At 40.1% G+C, this 25,616-nt stretch overlaps 1 protein-coding gene across 1 annotated transcript in view; it reads left to right on the forward strand.

Annotated features, from left to right (window-relative positions):
* The window catches only part of nrxn3a (neurexin 3a), a 277,628-nt gene that overhangs the window by 10,971 nt on the left and 241,041 nt on the right, over positions 1 to 25,616 (forward strand). Inside the window, 3 exon segments of the mRNA XM_079692792.1 lie at positions 4,821 to 4,841; positions 5,686 to 5,712; positions 6,659 to 6,727. Of these exon segments, the coding sequence (XP_079548918.1) occupies positions 4,821 to 4,841; positions 5,686 to 5,712; positions 6,659 to 6,727 (117 nt within the window).

Here is a 25,616-nt window from a genome sequence, read left to right on the forward strand (position 1 = left end):
TGAATTACGCTGTGTTCTTTTGTTAGACTTTTCTGGCTGAGCCCTCTACTGTCACAGCAGTGAGAGTTCTCCTGGTGTTCTACAGCAGGGGTTCCCAACCTTTTTTCCCAAGAGCCCCCCCAAATGACTCATGTTGGAAGTTGCGCCCTCCCCCTCCCCCCCACACACACAAGGGGGGACACACACATCAGCGGTAATTAAAGTTTAAAAGTCTCAAAATGCTACAACTACTGTCACAAACTGGATGAATGTTATGTATTTTGTTAAAGGAGGATGTAAGTGTAATTAAGGAGCACTATTGGAGTGACTGATGGTTATTGGACTCAGGATTCATTAATTTGGATTCCCGCTGTATGAAGAAATTAAAAGAACGGACAACAATGGAAGTGGAAACAATTCACAAAGACATTAAACTGTTTAAAACACATGCTCAAAGTAAGCCGGATTTTGCTGATGTGTTTATGTGGATTCAAAAGTCGTAAATATTCTATAAAATGGAGGAGACCGATCTGATCGGAGCAACTGTGACAAATAATCTGAAACCGGCATGGACAATGACTATGTTTTAAAAATGTGCTTATCCAGAAAAGCCCGGTTTGGACACTTTACAGGCAGAAGAAACATTTCTATTAAAGAACTAATTATACATTTCTGTCTTTTTATGCCTTTAATAGCTACTACCTTGAATTTTTATTAAAATTAATTAATCAATTATTTTTTATATTTTATTGTAATGTAGAGACAAGGCTTTTAGTGACAATCATGTATTGCCTTAAAATTATATGTAAAAAAAAAAAAATCTAAAAAAGAAAATCTAAATATGATATTTGGCCTCAAATCATCTGAGGCCTGGCGCCCCCCCTGCAATCTTTGGCACCCCCCAGGTTGGGAAACACTGCCCTAGATCATTAGGCATCATCCTCACATGACCACCAATATATCGAGCAAAATGTCCCCAGCTTTCGACAGTGTACCATGATTGTTCTAAATACAAACATTTTAAATTAAAATGTTTTCCTCCACCACATTAAGATCTGCTCTACATGTGACTTCCTCTTCCTCACAAAGTTTTCTACCTAAAACTCCCACACACACTCCTCCCTCCTCAGCGCTGTGATGCAGGCATGTTGGTGACCCTTGTAGGTTGATAGGCTGCCTTTCCCAACCTTGATGGAGAGCACTCACGTAGGAATGTGTTCCCAGAGTTGATTTACGTCAGGCTCTCCTCTCTCTCTGCCTCCTGCCAGGCACTGTTCGGTGAGTGGAAGCCTGGAACTCCAGCAGCCCTGAGAGGATCTGCTTTGCTGATTGTTAAGGGATAGATTATGTGCTTAATGAGGCTGGCTGATACAGATTGGTGGATTGCCTTCATTTTGAACCCTTGCTCTACCTTTTTTAACAAGGAAAGAACAAATCATGGCTTAAAACAAAACCTGAACCTGATAGAATGGGAGAATGGGAGATACTGTACATCAAATGACTCTCAAAGTAAAACATAGAATTACCTTTACAGCACATTTATATCAGTCACTCATCCACAACTCTACTGCCTTCGCTCTTTCATTCAGTAATGAATTCACCTCTAAACAAACTCAGCACTTCCAGCCGATTGTCACGATCACAGGTACAGATCAGAACCCAATAGCACGACTCAGATACAACCAGTGTTTTGCAATGTTCAGTTTATTCAGGTCAGGACAGGCAGGGTCAAAACCAGGAAATCCGTCAGACAGGCAACCAAAACCAGACAGGGAGCAGGCAGGAACTCGAGGTCCGTAAACAGGCAGGTAGGGGTCAAAAACCGGGCAGGACAAAAATCTAGGCTAGAGAGTAACACTCACTGGAGAGCTTGGTGGAAAAGACAAGACAATCTGGCAAAGGAAAAGTGATAGTGAGGTGGTATAAATACTGTGGAGTGATGAGGGAATGAGTAACAGGTGAGGGGAAGGGCTGGGGAGACCAGGTGAGGGAAATGAGCTGATTACAAGGGCCTGGAGGAAGGCGGGATCTGAAATGACAGGAGAGTTTAGATGAGCCAAGCCAAACAAACAATAATAGAAGTGTCTAACTTGTGACACAGATGCTTCAAATGAAATACTTACTCAAAGAGGAAACATTAAGCTGTGTTCAGTCCACATTGGGCCCTGCATGAAAAAAACTGGGCCCTCTCAGGCATTGGAATGGAGGGTATGGATGCAAATAGTTTAAGGACAATGTAAAATAATCAAGCAATACACTGCATCAGCAAATCAAATGAATGCCAGTGAAGGTTACAATCTTTATAATGTTAACGACATTTTGCACTGTTTACCTTGCGGTTGTCATGATGAAAGATGATGATGTTAATCCATCCTCCAAGACTTTCTGCTTCCATAAAAACATGTCACTATTTACTCTTTGTCCCTTGCTGAACAACGTCTGTATTCACATGGCCACTATAGTGCTTTGTCACTTAACAATAAACAACTTGCCTTTTTTTATTGTGGTGGACAGATATGTTGAACTAAAAATAAAAATAAATACATAAATAGAGTCTGCAAATACTGCAGTCAGCCTATCAAATACCCACTATGTTGTGTCAGGTCAACAGCCAAATGTCGGCAATTCTCCCAGCTAAGGTCAGAAAGAAGGAACTGGAACCACCATGAGAGGCTCAGGAAGAGTTGTATTAACACAGAAACTACCTCCAGAAAATCTCTGGATTTGTATTCCCCTGTCTATCAAGTGTCAGTGCTGTGATGCTGTCACCAGTCCAGTCCCAGGCCTTTGACTCTACAGAGCAGATGGCTTCAGGAGCCCCCCGGAGCTCCCTAGTGTTCATACATGAAACATGGCTGCTGGTGGAAGCGGTCAGTGAGGAGATTATGGTTGTTACAATATTGATGATAAAAACAGTTATAATAGAGCCCTCAGCCCTGTATGGACTAAGGCTTTTATCCTGAGGGGATTGTGTGTGTACTACACACACCTTCCATTTGCTGATTTACCTTCCATGTTAATGACGTGCAGGAAACAATCGGCTAAGCCAGCACTAATGACAGAGAGAATATTTAGAAATTGTTCATTGATCACTGCACTCCCACTTCATCCAACACATGATGAATCATCCCTTTAAGTAATCCACGTTGAGCTGTAATCCCTCGCTGTCCTCCGCCACCTTTTAGGTATTGAATTAAAAGAGAGTCACACTCTCACTTAGATGATGTGTCCAACGATGAATACATACAGTTTTCTAAATGCAGGTGAGTTAACCCAAAGAATGATGGTCTGCTTGGATTTCTTTTCGGGAATCAATTTTCAAGGGGAGCTGGAGGATATAGATTGGTTTGGTTCAGGACAGAAACACATAGTTGTGAGCTCCCTGATGTAATTGTATCGAGCTGAATCCTGTCAGTTCTAACTATGAGTATTTGATTAGTGTGTTGATTGATACATTATTAAATATGTATATGTTCGCAAGTTTCTATCTCTCTGTCTTTCGACACACACACACACACACACACACACACACACACACACACACACACACACACACACACACACACACACACACACACACACACACACACACACACACACACACACACACACAATATTCATCTTTATTGATTAAAGGCCATTAAAAGTCCAGTGGCAAAATGAAATGTAGTATTCATATCAACTGTGCTCAATAATGTATCCCCAGTGAAACATTATTGCCTCTGCAGAATATGTTCCTGACTTTTGAACAGAGTCAGGAACAAGAGATGGCCTATATATTAACTGTAAGCACCATAGGTCAATGATCTTACCCATTTTGTACATGAGCTCAATTATGTCATAAGCAATCATTTTTATTTTACATCGACCTTTCAATTATCCAATAATTCCAGCATGTCATTATTAGATAACTATGTGTAGATGATTAGTCATATGTTATTTGCTATTATCCTCTCTATATTGTATTACAATTTAAAAAAGGGGTAGATTACTGACCTAAATATAATTCAGTCCTTGACTTAAAATAAAGTGGGAATAGATCAAAATGATACCATCATTTAAATGTGTCCTGCGGGCACACTGACAGATGGGCGGCCCTCTCAGGGGGGTATTGACCTGTCAAGACAGCCCACTTGATGTTGTTTGACTGAGTGTTTTTCTGCAGCATCGTTCAGGCGGTGATATTTTTTTGATATCGGACTGTTTATCTGTCACCCAACCTTAATCAAAATGTCGACTTGACAACCACTTTATTCTAAAATAAAAGCTTAAAAATGGTCAGTCATATTTCAAAAAGGTTTTGCTGCTATTCATTGTTTCCAGGCGGATCCAGGATCTAGTGTTAGGGCCCCCATGGCTGCAACAACTCAATTATCAGTATGGTGTTTGATCTATCACTTTGGACATCATTTCAGCCACTGTGAACAGGAACTCAGGCACTTTATTCTGTTCTTCTTTTGTTTGTTCAGTCCCTTACACAGTGTTTTGGGTTTTGTTGCTTTTTTGTTTTATGTCTATCATTTATAACCAGAACCTGATAAAAATGATCAAATGTAGGCCTTATTAAAGTGTGTGTCTTCAGTGTTTTAATACATGGATATAAGTCTCTCTGAATGTCACCAAATGGAAGTGAATGGCAGTTCCAGACTGCTGAAGCTTTCACGCTCATGGCTGAAACCTTCTGCATTGTGAATAAAATACACATGGCTGTGCCCACTGCCAGCCCTCTGCATGGACTATTATGTGTATTTTATTTTTGCATGATAATCAACATGCAAGTAATAAGAGTGTTTCTAATGCTGGCTTTGTGTGCTTCTTTTCTCTGTCTTCCTGTATTCCAGAGGTCAACAACAATATGCCAGGTGAGTTTAAATGAAAAAACGTTAAACACATGACACCATATCAATTGTTTGTGTAGCTGCAGTTTTCATATATGCAATAAAACCCAGTGATTCTGCTCTTTGATGCAACTTCCAACCTTACCAGCTTAAAATAATTCATTTCAGGTATATAAGATGCACTGAGCTGTTAACAGTTTGTTTTCTGAAATGAGCAATTGCATGTAAACAGCTGTTGCCTGAAAGAAGGGCGATTAACTATACATTTTTTAACGTAACAAATGATACTGCAATTATTTGCCAGTATCTTACTATTGGCTAGAACAAGAAGCAAAGTGATGATGTAACTAAATTGTGCCAGTCATACCTGAAAACAGTAGAAAACAGATGAGAAACAACTGTTGCTGTATTCATTGTAAAGGCGACTAAGATCTCATGCTTCCTTTCCTCATGGGAAGCTTGACAGAATGTTTAGTGGCTTTATACATCTTGATTTTTCAGTATGTCTGTTACCTTTGCCCTTTTTTAAATTATGCTTGCCCACCTTAGGCAAGCAACATTTATGTTACAATATATATATATTGATTTATAAGGTATTGCAGATTTAAATCCCTGCAGCAGGTCAGAAAATGTGAGCTCTGTTATTTAACTCAAGAAAGAAAGGAGGCTAAATATCACTTGTACTAACATGCTGGTGTTTCTACTGAAGAAAGCTCTGTGTGACCTGTTCTGATGCCATGCTTTGCCTCCTGTAAAAAACATGTATCATCACAATACCACAGAGTATTGAAACTTAGTGTGCTCTTTCTCAAGTGTTCTCTGTCTTTCTCCCCCTTCCCTCTCTTTATCCCTCGTTCCACCTCTCAAGGCCTCGCACATATGATGGCGGAACAAGGTATGCCTCCTTCCATCTTCTGTTTTTTTGCAGTGTCGAGCTGGATGCTCTGGTGTGGATTGTGAAAATGCATGGTTTACATACATTGGGATTTTAATATTTAACTTGACTGCCCTACAAAGCCATGAATATATTATCCTCATAAAAAGAAGGTATGGAGGATTATCTCTTGTGTGAAAAGATCATCAATCCATGTGTAAATGTGTAATCTGGTAAACACTTTCCACAACAAGTACAAATATTTGAAACTAATCATCCCAAAACGTTCCGGCGGTCTGCAGCAAGAGGAACAGTTTTCATCCTCTGACAGTGTTGGAGAGTAACAAAGTACCTTTACTCAAATACTGTACTCAAAAGGAGACAACAGAAAAAAAAATAGCAATTAAACTAGATATTGGTCTCCAGTTTTTTTTTTTTTTAATCCATGATTTAATATTAAAAGTAATAATCAACATTTACTCTGCTATGCATAACTGTGATGTTCTTTCATAGTAAAAAAATTAATTGAAGCAATTTTCCTCTACTTTGAAAAAGATGCTCTATGAAGCGACTGTCAAATTCATATTTCGATGAAAACTCCAGACTGACGCTCTGACACATCACTGACTGATAAACAGCCCATATCGTTTTTTCCCCAAGCTAGAGTAGACGTGATATTACTTCAGCGTTAAAGTGGTTAAATGTTAACACTCTGTGTAGAGCTCGGGGCCTTCGTAGGGCAGCCTTGTTGTTTCATTCAAAGATTCTGTAATGCCTGATGCAGATGTTTAAGGTGTTTGGTGGTCAGTTGCATTACAGTCGTACATGCATTTATCTTCATGACATGTAATAATATATACATTGAAACATTTGGTGGATTTGGACTTACATCTCCTCTTCTTCTTCCCTGCCTGGGCTCTCTCGCCGTGGATCCTCTGTTCTCTCCTGCCTCCTCCTCCTCTTCTAGCTAAAAGCAAAGGTACAGCTTTTTCGAAATCTTTCCTTTTTCGCCTGTATGAAAAGCGACGCTTGCTCTGTGAGTTTTTGAGAGCAGTGCTGTGTAATGTGTTTATTTGCTGTGTTCAGTGTCTCCTCTGTAATGGTTTCTCACCGAGGGTTCTTGGATTAGGCAAGTAGTTAAGCCAACTTTAATTGAAGGAGATGGAACAAAGAGTGTGTGGCTTTTATGCTTTCTGACTGTGCCTGTGGGTTTGGAAATGTGTCAGGACGCTGTACAGTGTGTGCAGTGAGACACTTTACATCAATTTTCACAAGAACAAGCTCTCTTACCATTTCCTCAGTAAACCATGGGTTCTACTCATTGATGACATTTACACAACCTGTATTATTCATTCTTCCTACTTCCTACCGGCTGATGCAGAGACAGTACAGGGTTTCTTTTGGCAAAATAATTGACACGTGCCTTTTTGAACTAACTTTTTCTGAAATATATGAACAAAGGTACGGTGGCCCTGAAGTGCAAGTCAAAACAAAATTTCACAAAACACTACAGCATTTCACAAAATTCTATAGCATTTCAGAAAACACCACAGCATTTCATAAAACACTTCAACATTTCACAAAACACTTCAACATTTCACAAAACGCTATAGCATTTCAGAAAACACCACAGCATTTCAGAAAACACTACAGCATTTCACAAAATGCTACATCATTTCAGAAAATGCACAGCATTTCATAAAACACTTCAACATTTCACAAAATGCTACAGCATTTCAGAAAACACCACAGCATTTCATAAAACACTACAGCATTTCACAAAATGCTACAGCATTTCATAAAACGCACAGCACTTCATAAAACACTTCAACATTTCATAAAATACTACAGCATTTCATAAAACACTTCAACATTTCCCAAAACGCTACAGCCTTTCCCAAAACGCTACAGCCTTTCACAAAACACTACAGCATTTGCCAAACGCTTCAAGATCACATAAAACAATTCAACATTTCAGAAAACACTACAGCATTTCAGAAAGCACTTCAATATTTCAGAAAATACCACAGCATTTCAGAAAACGCTACAGCATTTCATAAAACACTTCAACATTTCCCAAAACGCTACAGCCTTTCACAAAACACTACAGCATTTGCCAAACGCTTCAAGATCACATAAAACAATTCAACATTTCAGAAAACACTACAGCATTTCAGAAAGCACTTCAATATTTCAGAAAATACCACAGCATTTCAGAAAACGCTACATCATTTCAGAAAAGACCACAGCATTTCACAAAACACTTCAACATTTCACAAAACGCTAGAGCATTTCACAAAACACCACAGCATTTCACAAAACACTTCAACATTTCACAAAACGCTACAGCATTTCACAAAACGCTACAAAATTTAAGAAAACACTACAGCCTTTCAGAAATCGCTTCAATGCTTCAACCTTTCACAAAACACTACAGCCTTTCACAAAACGCTACAGCATTTCAGAAAACACTACAGCATTTCAGAAAATACCACAGTATTTCATAAAACACTTCAACATTTCACAAAATGCTACAGCCTTTCACAAAACGCTACAGTATTTCAGAAAACACTACAGCATTCCAGAAAACGCTTCAACATTTCAGAAAACACCACAGCATTTCAGAAAACACTACATCATTTCAGAAAATAACACAGCATTTCACAAAACGCTACAGCATTTCACAAAACACTTCAACATTTCACAAAATGCTACAGCATTTCACAAAACGCTACAGCATTTCAGAAAACGCTTCAACGCTTCAACATTTCATAAAACACTTCAATATTTCAGAAAACACTATAGCCTTTCAAAAAACGCTACAGCATTTCAGAAAACACTACAGCATTTCAGAAAACGCTTCAACATTTCATAAAACACTTCAGCATTTCAGAAAACGCTTCAACATTTCATAAAACACTTCAGCATTTCAGAAAACACTTAAACATTTCATAAAACACTTAAACATTTCACAAAACACTACAGCCTTTCACAAAACGCTACAGCATTTCACAAAACACTACAGCATTTCAGAAAACGTTTCAACATTTCAGAAAACACTTCAACATTTCAGAAAACACTACAGCATTTCAGGAAACACTTCAACATTTCAGAAAACACTACATCATTTCAAAAAACGCTACAGCATTTCACAAAAAGGTTCAGCATTTCAGAAAACACCACAGCATTTCACAAAACAACATTTCAACTTTTACGGAAAGGGTATTCCTTTGGACGGAGCCAGCCAGAGAAGCACCGCTGTGATTGGTTGTTTTTGCTGCCAGTCAAGAAATTATGCTTCGTGATTGGTCATGTCCCAAAACATCAGCCGTTAGCTCACAGCTCCTCATATCTGTTCAGAAACTGGTCAAAAGTTAAACATTTACAAACCAGGGTTTCCGCTAGGATTTTTTCTTGCCGGTCAAATGTCCGGAAAATAATTTATTTTACCGGACAAATTTGAAACTTACCAGTCATTTTTCAATAATAATAATAATAATACGAATAATAATTGTGTAGCAGAGTTTCCGTTAGCAGGTAATTACCGGACTATGACCGGATATGCTGATGTTTAAAACTCAGTTAATGGGAGTCATTTTTATATTGCTTCAGTTTATAATTGTAAAAGATCTAAAAGTTCAGATTCCTTTTTCAATAAATGATGCGCTTCCCCAAACAACAAACAACATAATTATTACATTCAAACAAACTACTTACAGATGTAGCCATGGGTAGACATTAAGGGTAAAATGCCACTGGCCCTCCGGGTCGGTGTAATTGTATTATCACTGGCCCCACCATTGTAACCACTGGCCAGGAGCATTTGTCCAAAGAAAATCGACTAATAATGAAGAAAATTAACACATTTGTTGCAATAGTAATTGATGCACTAACTACATTACTACTTGTACTACAACATTTGAATCATCAAAAGTCAGCTTCCTCATTTTCCTCAATTGTTCATATTTGGTTTATTAAAATAATGATATTGTGGTCATTGTTAAAAAATGTCTGCTATTATTATGAGTATTATTATTTGCATAATGCACTTTCTGCCTTCCTGTCATTAGGAGTTAGAAATGTAATGGCTATGTAATAGATTAGATTAGAACCTTCACTTTCCTAAACTGCTGGGACATTTCCCTATAGCCAATACCTTTATATTTTCTACTCTTCACTTACTTGTCAGCATAGGTCGGCATTGATGTACAGAGCCGACAGAAGACCTTGTTTATATTGGCATCATATTTAGAGGTGCAGTGACGCGTCCTAAAACCAGGAAGTAAGATGCTGGTTCCCTCGACAAAAAGCAATGGGATTTCTCCCCAGGGTTTTGGAAAATAGCTGGAAATAAGGTCCGTGGAAAACAAACCTGTTTGATAAATGCACGTTTTGTTCAGCCGGAAAATCTCCACATGTCTACCCTACTTTTATAATTTTCGAATCATAAATCTAATCGATAGATTATAAAAGGGTTTTAGGACGGTTTTAGAAGCCAACTCCATCGATCAAGTTGGCTGAAACGTTCTCTCCCTCTTCTTCTCATACTCCCTGTCGCTCTCCTTTAACTCCTCTGGCGACTTTCTTTTATTTGAAGATTCTTTTTTGCCCGGCGCTTGGTTGGTTACTGCTGACCGTAAAAACATTTTTGGTGAATGGTTAGGTGGTGCGATAGTCTGTAGTGAAGGAGCACGCTCCCGCTCACGGGAGCCTGCTCGCGCTGCGCTCCGCAGCAAACAGCTGTTTGCTTTTCACCCAACAACACTTCAACATTTCAGAAAACACTACATCATTTCACAAAACGCTACAGCATTTCACAAAAAGGTTCAGCATTTCAGAAAACACCACAGCATTTCACAAAACGCTTCAACATTTCAACTTTTACGGAAAGGGTATTCCTTTAGGGAGAACACTTCTTGTTTGTGATTGGACGGAGCCAGCCAGAGAAGCACTGCTGTGATTGGTTGTTTTTGCTGCCAGTCAAGAAATGATGCTTCGTGATTGGTCAGCAGCGCAACATTTCCCAAAACATCAGCCGTTAGCTGTTAGCACACAGAGCTCACAGCTCCTCATATCTGTTCAGAAACTGGACAAAAGTTAAACATGTACAAACCAGGGTTACCGCTAGGATTTTTTCTTGCCGGTCAAATGTCCGAAAAATAATTTATTTTACCGGACAAATTTTAAACTTACCAATCATGTTTCAATAATAATAATAATAATAATAATACGAATAAGAATTGTGTAGCAGAGTTTCCGTTAGCAGGTAATTACCGGACTATGACCGGATATGCTGATGTTTAAAACTCAGTTAATGGGAGTCATTTTTATATTGCTTCAGTTTATAATCGTAAAAGATCGAAAAGTTCAGATTTCAATAAATGATGCCCAAATAACAAACAACATAATTATTACATTCAAACAAACTACTTACAGATGTAGCACTCCAGATAGGACTCCACCCAGCTGATTCCAACCAAAAACCCAGCGGATCCCAGTGGCTGGGGGTGCGAAATTGCTGGAGGGCATTGCCAAATTTCTCCATTTGTTCAATTAAAGGATTTAACCATGAGATGGCGCTTCATTCACAAATACACAAAGACAACTGGGTGTTGTAGAACTTAGTCTGTTTGCAATGTTGCAGCTCTGGAGTTGTGTTTGCTGAATATAGCATTTAATCACTTATTTATTATGGTTTTCACAGGCTACTATAAAGAAAAAACATCAATATTTTAGATCAAATAAAGTATATCTAATCTTATTATCTTAATTGTAATTCGATAATATATAGTCTATATATATTAAATAATCATAATTTATAATAGTTTACACTTCTTTATTTTTTATGCTCATACATTTACCTTAACAATAGTTTGCCTTCATTAATCCCCGGGGGGAAATTCAGTAGTTCAAACAGCAACAGGGTGAGAGTGAAAAACAGGATAGCACAGATTCACAGAGATTAATACAATACAAAATAATGAGAAACTATGAAATAAGAGGCATGTTTCTCACTATTTTATGCATAGAAACAACAGACTACTGTGTGTGTGAGGAATCAATGGTCTGATTTTAACATGAACTCATTGTGTGATTCTTATAGCTGCCCTGCATGTCATTCCGATGGACCATCCCCCTTGGGAGACTTCCTCCACACATTCCGATGGGCAATTAGTTTTAAACAAAGAGTCCGCAAGCTACTATCTCTTGTTAACAGAGGGGGAATAGAGCTTTGTCACACCTTTTCAGGGTTCATGAATAGTGGATAGGAGAATTCTAAATGATTTAGAAGAAGAGACTGCAGTGCTTTGAGAATCCGAGTCATATTTTGGAGAAAATGTTTTTGTTTTGCCTAAATCATCTCTTCTTGATGCTGGCCATCTCTGGTAAAATTGCCTACATCCTTATTCAGGGATCGACAGTAACGGTTGCCAGGTCGCCATTGGCAACCATTCAGAAAAAATGTCAACCACTTCTTGGCCTTTGGTTGCCATCAGTGGCAACCAGTTTTTAACATAAAGAAATAAGGACAGCAAACAGCTAAATGTGCACCCCAAAATAGATAAATGTTAATTATTTGTTGTGTTAAGAGTGATATTTAATTGTTGTTGTGACCAGTCGGAAACTGATACTTAAGTTGCACGTGCATTGGTGTGATTACGGGGCCAGAAAGCGATGCACGTTTACTCGCGTGCGCGGTGTGTTTGTTTTACAAAAAATGGCGACGCAAATTAAGTTGTTTGACTGTGGGGTAAAAAGTTCGGCCAACCCGTCAACATCTCAAACGAATGTTCAAAGTGATTCAACTTATAAAGTGCAAGATGAACCCGAACGAAAAGCAAAGACGAAATGTGTAAAGTCTTGGGAGGCGAAACATTCTGCTCCGCTGTGCATTCACTTCTGGTAAAAGTTCCTTCAAAATAAGAGTCCCGATCTTATTACTACCAAAATAAAAGTGCAAAACGAAACTTTACCATAGGAAAATATTGGCATACAAATATATTCACTTCTATAAAAAGGTAACACATGTTAAATATAGTTAGACATATAAAGGGTAATTTACAGCATTAATAATTAATATCTAATTCTTAACTGTGAATGGTTTTAATTTATTTAACATTAGAAATGTATTAGTCTGGCCAATCCAAGACTTCAATGCTGAAGGGCCAATGGATCTATGGTGGGGGTCAGCACAAAGGTCAGGAAAACCCACATTTGAAAGGGAGACAACGGATGACCAACAAACTAGTGACTTGCTCAATTCATTTGTGAGAGATCTGTGAAGAACAAGACAACAGCTGTAGTACTGGTATTTTACATACCAGAAATTGAGGGTGGACAAGTTTACTACCACTTAGGTTTCAAATAATTGTGTTAATTACTTATTGTAAAACATTTCAACATTATTTTGTGTCCCATTATCATTATTAAGTAGGGCCGGGACTCGATTAAAAAAATTAATCTAATTAATTACAGGCTTTGTAATTAATTAATCGCAATTAATCGCATTTTTTATCACATATAAATATTTGACCTGAGAACAGTGAGAAACAATTTTTTTCACATGGGTTTTAGTATACCATTGAATAATGACTGAATACATAAGCTTAAGCAACAAAACATTGTTTATTTTTTTCAAGGATGTACTTAACCAAGACCAACAGAAAAGTGCAATTTTTGCCATAAAGTGTAGCAATAGCATATTTAGGAATATAGTACATTTCAGAGATTCAGGTAGCATATAGGTAGGTAGACCTTCTGTAAACTATAACACTTTGTTTTTTAAGTATAACACAATACTTTCAAGTACATTCAGAACATTGGAAACCCTGACTATTAGAAAACATCTCTCTGTTGCTTCAGAGGCCATAACAGACTTTGTTGATTTACCAACAGTTGATTTAAAAAATCTAATCAATTTTAGTCCAACTCTCTCAATAACCTTGGCCAAAACAATAAACAGTTCAGAATAAAGTGCCAGTTGCACCAACAACATAATAAATAGTTCAACATAAAGTGTACTGTACCATTTAAAATAAAATAAAAAAGTGCCAGTGATTGACCTCAATCCCTCTTATTCTTCCAATATCCTGATGAAAAATAAAATCTCTCTGTTGCATAGGCCACTGTTTGATCAACGCGAATTGGTTGTGGGTCCTTGTACTCCGATTCGGGCTAACGTCCACGCTAGCTTCCACGCTAGCAGCTATAGGTTTTGCATTGAGGTGATACTTGAGGCTTGATGTGCTGCGGTGATACGCAAATTCCTTTTTGCATAATTTGCAAACAACCGTGCTCTTATCGATGCTTCCATCCGTCCGTTTTTTAAAACAAAATGTCCCATCCACGGGGCCAACCAAAGCGGTCTCATCAGCTTGTTCGTTCATGTTTGACTATTGTTCACTGTGGTTTGTTGTTGTTTGAAGTCATGAGCGTTAGTTGGTGCTCCAGTATAATCGGTACCCCTGAAACTCATCCAGTGAGAAACGTTCCGCGGTGCAAAAATAAGTGCGATTAAAATGCGTTAATTTTTTTAACGCGTTAATTTTTGTGCAATTAATTAATCTTAATTAACGCGTTAAAGTCCCGGCCCTATTATTAAGTTGATGTATAACTGTATAGTATCTTAATTATTTAAAATATAAGGTGACTAAAAATGGCAGTCATATTTTCATGCTGATGCCTGGTTGCCAACCTGGCAACCACTTAAAAAAGTTAGCGTTGAGCCCTGTTATTGAAAGGATAGTGCTGTTCCTACCGTGATAGTATTGTAGCGACTCTGATAGGATGCTGAGGGTGTCACTCAGGCATCCCCCGTCTCTCTGCCAATCACAGAGCTGCACAGTGATGCTTGTCTAGGTGCGGGCCTGTGGTTGGGGGAGCAGACGGGGGAGGGCGTGGAAGTTGTGACGTAGTCACTGTTATAAATAGGTGTGTGTGTGTGAGTTGGGTTGGAGTGTGTGAGGTTGAACCCACAAGCTGTACATGAACCGTGATCCTCTGAGAATAAGAAGAGTTATTAAAGCCTAATAACTTGAAGCCTGTTTCCGACTCCCTTTGTGAACGTTACAGTATAATGGCCTATGTCAAGAGTGTGACTTAGGCAATATATTTTTAAAAGATAATTGCTTAAGTCACATTGCCTTTTGACTTAGGCAATTTGACAAGCTTTACAAAATGGCTGCTTCAAGAAGAAAAAAAAACTAACAGATAAATTAAAGGGGACCTATCATGCAAAATGCACTTTTGTACGTCTTTTATACATGAATATGTGTCCCTGGTGTGTCAGGGAACTCACCAAGTGTCAGAAAACACAACCCTCTCTCTTTTCTTCCAGACCCAAATCTCTAAAAATAGGGCTTCAAATGATCTTATACAGACTGATACAGATTTGAAAATTCTCTGACGTCAGGAACGAGGAGCTCCGCCTATATGGGCAACTCTCCACCTATCAGGGGAATGGGGGGTTGGGCCACGGCCGGCCATTGCCGCTCGAAAGCGCTGGAGACGCTGTAGTACGTATGCCAGGCCTGTAAGTGGCGTTGTAGTCTGCCACAAAAGCAGAGAAGAAGACTTCCCGCGCATGGTTGTCATGGTTGCCCTTCTGTTTATTCTCCGCTGTGGCTCTTTTTCTCCCTCCCCGAGGCAAGCGTTTGCTCCTGCTGCTGTAATTCAATGCAATCCCTCCCTCACTGTAATTCTCTCCGGTAGTCCACCAGCAGATGACAAACACCCACCTCTCCGCCTCTTACAAAAGAAACGTAGACAGTGCAGCAGAGTTTCAGTTAGATTTTTTTTCGCCAGTCAACATGTCCGTTAAAGTTAAAATCTTCGGACAAAATTTGAAAAGTGCCGGTCAAAGGTCTTCTTTGAAAGAGAAGTGCAATGTTTTGCCTAAGTCACTTATTCCAGAAGTAATAAGGCCTAAGTCAGGTTTCAAATTGCCTAAGTCACAACAACATGTTCGTAAATTTGCCTAAGTAATCTAATCCTCTTATTTTACACAATTCTGATTCTAACAAAACGCTCCAAATGTTACTGTTTCCACTCATACTTTAATTCAGCTTCACCATTGTTTGGTTTCCATGGTAACGCGTCTCTTTAGTAGCGCGCGCAACTGAAAGTCTGAGAGGGTGTTCAGCATGGGGAGGAAGATAGTCACAGAAAACAGAACATGAATGGACAACTCTACCCTCTGCTAACTCCTTTCCTGTAAATTAAACTATACAGGTCCAGCCCACACATATCAGCAGTTTTGGGACTAACGCGTTACAAAGTAAATCAGACCCAATCAGAGACAGAGTTGGGCGGGTCTTGCCTTATGGGGATACACACACAAACACTTGCTAATGCTAACACACACACACGGCAACGCTCACCACCAGCACACACACACACAATGGCAGATGCAAGTATCAGCGAGAGCAGCAGCGCGTTTACAACTTGGAGGTATAACGACTATTTTCAATTTGTGGGGATAAAGGACGCAAAAAATATTACGGTCAAATGTAAACTGTGTGCAGGACAGAAAGCATTGTCCACATCGAATAACAGCAATGCCAATCTCCTGAAGCACCTAACTAATGTACATGGGGCTATAAAACTAGTCGCCAAAGACCCCACCGTCTCAACCACCGGCAGTGACCCAGATGGAGCAACACCATCTAAACAGCCAAAAAACGATTCTTTCAAATCGCCACATGTCACCCAGAGTCAACTAAATAGATTGCCAGGTATTTTGTTGAGGACATGCTGCCCATCGCAACGGTCGAGTCTGTTGCCTTCAGAGAACTAGTCAGCAAAAAACAACACAAAAACTTGTATTTTTATTGTTATTATTTTTAAAGTAAAGTAAAGTAACTTGTTACTAGTTACTTTTATAATTTAGTAACTAATAAAGTAACTAGTTACTTTTTTCAGAGCAGTAACTATAACTATTACTCGTTACTTTTTAAAAGTAACTTGCCCAACCCTGCATATCGGGGGGGGGGGGGGGGGGGGGGAGAGAGCTGTGGCTGATGGGGCATTAGGTGTTTAAACACACAGCTGATCATCCGGAACTGCCGTTTCATTCAGACTGTTTAAAAAAAAACAACGGTCTGATTTTAACATTGCACAACAAATTGCACAATGAACTCAATGTGTGATTGTTATAGCAGTAATATTAAACACTAATAATACAGTAAACTATTAACACTGTACATATTATTGTTTGCCCGTGGGGAGTTGACGAGGCTCCATTAAAATATAAACCTATTTTTAGTGAATTACTGAGTTTAGGCACGTTAATAACATTTTAATGAAGTTCACTACAGTATATTCATATTTGTCAGTGCTTTCATGTCAATTCGGCGAAAATAAACATAAATGATCGTGGTGAAGATGATGATTAAATTAGGATTACAAATCGGTGAGAGCCGTGCTGCATTTCCTCCCATCGGATGTGATATAAAAAACAAACCGATTATTTTTGTGGTTGTAAACTCACGTGGATTAAACTACATTTATTAGTGCTTTCATGTCAATTCGGCAAAAATATGATACATTAAATGATCGTGAGGATGATGATTGAAAATTGTTTGTTTGAGCCGGTCTGCATTTCCTGACAAAAAAACATAGCGATGGTTTTGTACTTACGCCAGCGTGGATTAAACAACATTATTTTGTTAAATAAAAACATGGTGATGTTTTGTAAATGATTACATGTATCTTATTTAGGACAGAATACGATCCTATCCGTGACATATGGATCTTAACAAATATCCACTACAGAAGCCTACAGTTGCAAGAAAAAGTGTGAATGTGAACCCTTTGGAATTACCTGGATTTCTGCATAAGTTGTTCATAAAATGGAGGAAGCCACTGCTGTCCAGAAAAAACATTGCTGCACGTTTGAAGTTTGCAAAAGAGCACCTGGATGTTCCACAGCACTACTGGCAAAATATTCTGTGGACAGATGAAACCAAAGTTGAGTTGTTTGGAAGAAACACACAACGCTATGTGTGGAGAAAAAAAGGCACAGCACACCAACATCAAAAGGGAGCATCATGGTTTGAGGCTGCTTTGCTGCCTCAGGGCCTGGACAGATTGCTATCATCGACGGAAAAATGAATTCTCAAGTTTATCAAGACATGTTGCTGGAGAACTTAAGGCCATCTGTCCACCAATTGAAGCTCAACAGAAGATGGGTGATGCAACAGGACCGCGACCCAAAGCACAGAAGTAAATCAACAACAGAATGGCTTCAACAGAAGAAAATACGCCTTCTGGAGTGGCCCAGTCAGAGTCCTGACCTCAACCCAATTGAGATGCAGTGGCATGACCTCAAGAGAGCGATTCACACCAGACATCCCAAGAATATTGCTGAACTGAAACAGTTTTGTAAAGAGGAATGGTCCAAAATTCCTCCTGACCGTTGCGCAGGTCTGATATGCAACTATAGGAAACGTTTGGTTGACGTTATTGCTGCCAAAGGAGGGTCAACCAGTTATTAAATCTAAGGGTTTACATACTTTTTCCACCCTGCACTGTGAATGTTTACATGGTGTGTTCAATAAAAACATAAAAACATATCATTGTTTGTGTGGTTTTAAGCAGACTGTGTTTGTCTATTGTTGTGAGTTAGATGAAGATCAGAACACATTTTATGACCAATTTATGCAGAAATCCAGGTAGTTCCAAAGGGTTCACATACTTTTTCTTGCAACTGTATATCAGATACCTCTACTGTAGATCTATCAGCTGTTTATTTTTTATTTCACATGAGTTCCACTGTGGCAGCTTGATCCATTGCAGCTGCTTTCATTATAATTACATTTATTTATCAAGGGGGCGTATCAAGTCCTGCGGGGGGTTTTCCTTTTCAGCAGGGACCCACCCCGTGCCGATCACGGGCCCGCATGGGTAGGCGTCTGAAACTATATTACATTACAATGCATTTAGCTGACGCTTTTATCCAAAGCGACTTACAATAAGTGCGTTCGACCAACAAGATACAAACTTGAAGAAAACATCAACCCTAGGGTTAAACCCTAACCCTAACCCTAACCCTAACATGTCACCCATTGAGCATGTTTGGGATGCTCTGGATCGGCGTATACGACAGCGTGTTCCAGTTCCTGCCAATATCCAGCAACTTCGCACAGCCATTGAAGAGGAGTGGACCAACATTCCACAGGCCACAATCAACAACCTGATCAACTCTATGCGAAGGAGATGTGTTGCACTGCGTGAGGCAAATGGTGGTCAAACCAGATACTGACTGGTTTTCGGACCCCCCCAGACCCCCCCAATAAAGCAAAACTGCACGTTTCAGAGTGGCCTTTTATTGTGGCCAGCCTAAGGCACACCTGTGCAATAATCATGCTGTCTAATCAGCATCTTGATATGCCACACCTGTGAGGTGGGATGGATTATCTCGGCAAAGGAAAAGTGCTCACTATCACAGATTTTTTCAGATTTGTGAACAATATTTGAGAGAAATGGTTATTTTGTGTATACAGAAAATGTTTAGATCTTTGAGTTCATCTCATGAAAAATGGGAGCAAAAACAAAAGTGTTGCATTTATATTTTTGTTCAGTGTAGCTATTATATATCATAAAAAGACAGAAATGTATAATTCGTTCTTTAATAGAAATGTTTCTTCTGCGTGTAAAGTGTCCAAACCAGGCTTTGCTGGATAAGCACATTTTTAAAACATAATCATTGTCCATGCCGGTTTCAGTTGGATTATTTGCCACAGTTGCTCCGATCAGTATCCTCCGTTTTGTAGATTATTTACGACTTTTGAATTCACATAAACACATCGGCAAAGTCCGGCTTACTTTGAGCATGTGTTTTAAACAGTTTAATCCCTTTGTGAATTGTTTCCACTTGTGCCGTCCTTTCATTTCTTCATACAGGGGGAATCCAAATGAATTAATCCTGAGTCCAATAACCATCAAAGTCACTCCAATAGTGCTCCTTAATTACGCTTTCATTCTCCTTTAACAAAATACTTCACATTCATCCAGTTTGTGACAGTAATTGTAGCATTTTTGAGACTTTGAAACTTTAATTACCGATGTTGCGCCCCCTCCAACCCCCCTTGTGTGTGTGTGTGTTTGTGGGGGGGGGGGGGGGGGGGGGGTGGCGCAACTTCCAACAGGAGTCATTTGGGGAGGCTCTTGGGAAAAAAGGTTGGGAACCACCGGGTGAGGAGGTCGTCATGGTGTTTGGATTTCCACCGTTTCCGCTCAGCAGCCGAAGGATGGTTCTATTAGCACGCAGTGCGTCATTTAGCCAGGGAGCAGGAGGCTACTGACGAGCCCGCCGAGATGTGAGAGGACAGAGAGAGTCCAGAGAGGACGAGAGAGTAGAGAGGAGAGTTTCTGCAGCAGAGTTTGGAGGCAGGAGTTTGAACGAGTCAGAGGAAGGGAGGGCTGAGAGCACCGATGAGGCAAAGGTAGAGGGTGATAGGGAACGAAGGTTACGGCGGACAGGTGCAGGATGAGAGGAGATTAGTTTGTTATGTTTGGAAAGGGGTAGAGAGAATGAAATGAAGAAGTGATCGGATGTGTGGAGCGGGTTTACAGTGAGGTTAGAAGCAGTGCAGTTCCTTGAGAATATGAGATCAAGGACATTGCCAGCTTTATGAGTTGGTGGGGACGGAGACAGTGAGAAAGCAAAGGTGGTTAAAAGAGATGTTAGTTCAGATATCTTCCCTGTCTGGAGGTTGAAGTCTCCGAGAAGTACAGCGGGAGGGCCAGTTTCAGGGATGTGTGAGAGGAGATTATCTAACTCCTCCAAGAAGTCTTCCAAGGCGCCTGGTGGACGGTAGAGAACAACAATGGTTAATTGTATAGGATGGGTTACTGTGACGGCATGGAGTTCAAAGGTGGAAGGAGGTTAGATATATAGCTTGAAGAGGGAAAAACTCCAGTTGGGAGAGAGCAGGAGACCAGTGCCACCTCCTCTGCCAGTGGGTCTGGGTGTATGGGAGAAGGAATATGCTGTGGAGAGAGCTGCTGGGGTGGATGTGTTGGATGGAGTAATCCAGGTCTCCGTGAGAGCAAGGAAATCCAGAGACTGCAGGGAAGCGTAGCCAGAGATGAAGTCAGCCTTAGGAACAGCTGACTGGCAGTTCCACAGGCCACCTGCAACTAAATGTTGGAACTCGTTGGAGCATGTGGGATAGATGAGAGCAGGCCGGTTATATCGATTAGGAGGTACACGGGGCCAGTGATAATTGCGAGAAGACACATAAACAGGAATGGAGAAAATACACATGATTATAGCATGAGGGGCTAAAAAAACAAATTTAAAAAACCACCAGCTATACTTAGCCCAATCAAAGTAGGATTTGCCTCCTCTTTTCCTCCCTCGCGTCTCCTGCAGGACTCTAATGTCTTTTTCAGTCTTCGTCTGTCTGACGCTCCAGGAAAGTTACCTAAAATGGACACCTGATTGCTGATTTCGCACAGCTGTGGGGCCACGCCCCTTTAATTAGTTAATTCTCTGCAGCTGGTGGCCCTCAAAAGAAAATCTAGACTGCCTCCCTCCTGAGTTGTTTTTGTCTTTTCAGTGTCACAATGGTTTTACAATTACATTAAACCCTAAGTTATAAAGTTATGAGTTTAACCCTTAATACAGTTACACCTACTCAATAAAACTCTTAGTATTCTACAAATGTTTAAACCAAAATTAACCCTAGCAGTCATTTAGTTCAGTTTTAAGGTTTCAGTCAAATGAGTTGTCCCAAGTTTCTGCCTGACAGATACTGTAGCGGTTTTGAGATTTAAAATCACAATTTCAATCAGATCAGAGCATTTATACAGAGTACACACACTGAAACAGAGAAGTCTAAAAACAGAATGTTACTCACACAATTCTAGAAGTCACCAGTTGTTATCCTGTCAACATCGATTTGCACAATGACGTGCTACATCTGTATAGTAGATGAAGTACATTATTCAAAAGTTTAAATTAACTTTGAATAATAACACGGGAGAAACGGATCATCTCTTTTCCTCTCTCCCTCCCTCTCTCCTGACACAGCTCCACTGTTTAGCGAGGTGATCATGGAGAGGTGATCATGCAGAGGTGACCATGCAGAGCTCCGTGTCTCGGTCAGACTCATCAGCTGATCTGATCTCTCTCGCATCCGGTTATACTTCGTTCGTGTTTATGTCCATATTGATCAGATCCAGCTCTCCTGATCGGCCTTTATAGAGAGCACTTTATAGAGTCCACTCTATTAAGAGTGGACATCGGCCGATAATGATCTGCGGCAATCGATCAGCATTCCTAATTATTGCCGGACATTTTGACAGGCAGGTTTTGAATTTACAGTTTTTTTATAAATGTTACCAGCTAAAAAACGGTAATTACCGGTTAACGGAAAGCCTGGCACAGACTGTCTGCATCGTGGTGAATACAGTTGCTGCTTTATTTCTGTCTGTATGACGTTGTTGTGAGTTTGGACAGAGCAGCTACAGGTTAGTTAACCTAATCAATCCAATCTCCATTCAGAAAATGCGCATTTTAAAAGGTTTTTCGCCTCCCATCTTGTCTGCACACTTGTCAAAGCATTAACTCATGGTTTTTACTAACAGTATCAGTATGTTGTTACTTCGGCATCATTTTGAAACGTGTATTACAATCAAATCACGGTAAAATATGTTCATTTTGTTGTAGTTTTGCATGGATATAAGCCTAAATTTGATAAACTCACATAAACGTTTGAGCGCTTCCTGTTTCTGAGCTGATTCACCGCTCTTAATCTATTCCCTATCAACACAGATATCAGCAAAGCTACTGACAGGCAGGGCCCCGGCTTGTCCTGGAAAGAGTTGAGAGTGCCATACGCCCTTGAGCCTGTACCCTGCACATATCAGTTAGAGTTTGCTGCGTTTTGTACACACACATCCTTATCACGCTTCGGAGACAGCAGATGCTGTGGTTGACGTAGGCACGGTGATGAAGACGGGGGAGATGGTGCGCGTCTCCGCTTCGGTGATTGTGGTGGGCGCCATTGAAGGGCCGGGGTAAAGGACATGCTACCAACTCTGTACATCTCCTCCATGCAGTCATGGAACTCCAGGAAGGACTTGGTGCCAACCCTGTGTATCTCCTTCTTGTGGTCATTGAACAATTGTAAGGTGGGCGAGGGTGAAAGGGTGAGCGGAGAGTAAAGAGAGCTGGGGGGTGAAGGAAGAGTATCCTCAAAGGTGTTGACAGGGGGGGCGAAGGGCAGTGGACACTCCTCCATTTGTGTCATAGGTCTCACATAATCAAGACATTTCTCAGGCGGGTGCAGTGATACTTCTTCAAGGTTTTCTGATTCTGTTGTGTCTTTCTCCTGTTTTGATTCCTCTTGTCGCTTGTCCTTGGCAGAGGGAACAGATTGATGATGCAGGCAGTTGAATATGTTAGAGATAAACAATTTCACTCCTGACTTGTTCAGGCAAAGTCCATCTGCCTTAAAAAGATGTGTGCTGTCCCAGAACAAGTTAAAATTGTCAATAAAATGGACAGAATGGTCAGTACAGGCAGTTGAAAGCCAGGTGTTCAGTGCAAACAATCTGCTGAATCTCTCCACTCCTCTTCTGACTGGCGGTAGAGGGCCACTGATGAACACCTCTGCATTTAGAGAGCTGACAGTTTCCAACAAACATTTAAAGTCTTCTTTCAGCACTTCTGACTGTTGTTTCACAACATCATTTGTTCCAATGTGCAGTACCACATTCTTCACAGTCGGATGTTCAGCCCCAATATACAGGATCTTCTCAACCAAGTCAGAGACCACATCCTTGGGAAACAGAGTACTTTGGTGTTGTTCTTACTACACAGACCTTTTACATCTCTTACAGCAGAGTCACCCACAATCAGAGTTTTTAGGCCCAGTCGTTAGCTTTCCCTCTAGCCTTTTACTTTTGGAGTAGCTATTGGTCCTTACCCTGCTGTGTGAAGAGGACAGGTTATCCAGGTCATCAGGAAGAGATCTCCGGTTCTGTGTCAGTGGAGCGTATCTGTTCTGGATTGGCACACTCGGTGGTTTAGGAGGATTGTTTGTAGTTCTCCCTTTAGCAGCTGTCCACGGCTGTTTCCTAGTATGAACAGGGGATGAAGATGCGCTCTTCCTGGGTGATAACAATGCAGGCCAGCCGGTCGCATCACAGATTTCAGAGCGTTGGGCTCTGCCTGTTATTCGTCCTCCCAAATCCCATGGAAATAATTTACTCTTAGGCCATGCGCCCAGATATTTCCAGGGAGGACTACCACTTGTAGACGTATTACCCGGTTACCTCCTGTTCCTTGGAATCCTTGTAGCTGCTAACTAGCTGTGAGTTAGCCTGCCCTTTTCCATTCTTTTGCAACACTGGTAAAGTGGAGTCATTCCCACATAGTCCATTCCCTTCCACGTTAACTTCCAACCGTTGCATTTTCATTTCCAACACGGCCATCTTCTGTAGAAGTTTGTGGAAGTAATCTGTCGAGAACGGAGGCATTTTGCTGCTAACTAGCTTAAGCTAAATATCATGCAGTAGCTAGGCCACACCACTGTAAGACTGGGAAAATCTCCTGGACTTCCCCACTCAATCTATCAAGACCCGAGCAGTTCTACCAGAAGTCCAAGGTAAAGCAAGGCACGGGCCGGCGCAAGTCGGTCGAAGGAGTCCTGAACATTATGACATTTGACCCAAGGGGATAGGAGACAGAGGTGGGGAGGCACAACGTGTATACATACATGCCTCCATCAGGAAGAAGGAAGCAGTCGGAAACAGAGGTAGAGAGGCACAATATATATATATATATATATATATATATATATATATATATATACACATATATATATATATATATATATATATATATATATATATACATATATATATACAGATACAGACTCTCACACACTGAGACACCTTGAATTTAATTGTATCTAATGGATTTAACATTAATATATATGTTATCATTGATACAGGTTTTATTTGATACTGTATACCACCAGATGCTTTTTTTAATACAATATGTGAGCATGTTGCTCTGTGAATGAAATGTTATATTATCTATAAATGGCTAATCCTTCAAATCCTTCAAACACTTTGATCTTTGAAAATCAAATATAAAGATTTTTTTTTCTTTTTTTACAGCTTTAGCCATAACTGACCTCCATACTAGGATTCAACCATAGACTGTATATATAAATGGACGTAGTGTCCGTGACGTCACCCATAGGATTCTGCAGAGTTACCGAGAAGCCCTTAGTAGGTGGAGTCGGCCACTAACGCTTGACAGCGACGTCAGAGTCTAATCCCGCCTGCTCCAAATAAGGGCAAAGAGGCGGAGCCGAGGCGGGACCTGCTGCCTCCGAACTGGAAGTAAACAGAGCTAGCTCAGGCTAAGAAGCTAAGCTAACATGAAATACATGCATACCAAGTTACTGCTAACAGTGTAGTTCCCCTATATAAACGTTACATTCATAATCAAATGAGACAAACTGCAAGAGAATTAGCTATATTTTGTTATTCTTAATGCTTGTCATTCACACGTTAAGAAAAGAAGTACCGCTATATAGCAGATCAATTGTGGCGATGTTCAGCTTAATAAGCCTTGTTCAACATAATTTATTTAGCTAATACTACAGCAGGCGAACCAAGTCTGCGTTTCGCTGCATTGCTTGATCTCCAGTTATAACGACGGACTCCATCAAGCTAAGCTACAAAGCACACAAACACCTGTGAACGGGATTAACATGTATAATATTATCATTTTAGAGTTCTTGGAAGTTCTGTTAGTACATTCAAGAACACAGCACGACATTTTAATTGTCTGGTATTTGTAACAATATTCCCTAAAAGGCACAATCACCATGAACACGGCTAAAGCTAAAGGGTCAAGTACAGTACTATGACTAACTAACTTTGTAGCCTCTATGGTTGTA

The sequence above is a fragment of the Notothenia rossii genome, assembly GCF_949606895.1.
Source record: "Notothenia rossii genome assembly, chromosome: 7".
NCBI classification, from domain to species: Eukaryota; Metazoa; Chordata; class Actinopteri; order Perciformes; family Nototheniidae; genus Notothenia; species Notothenia rossii.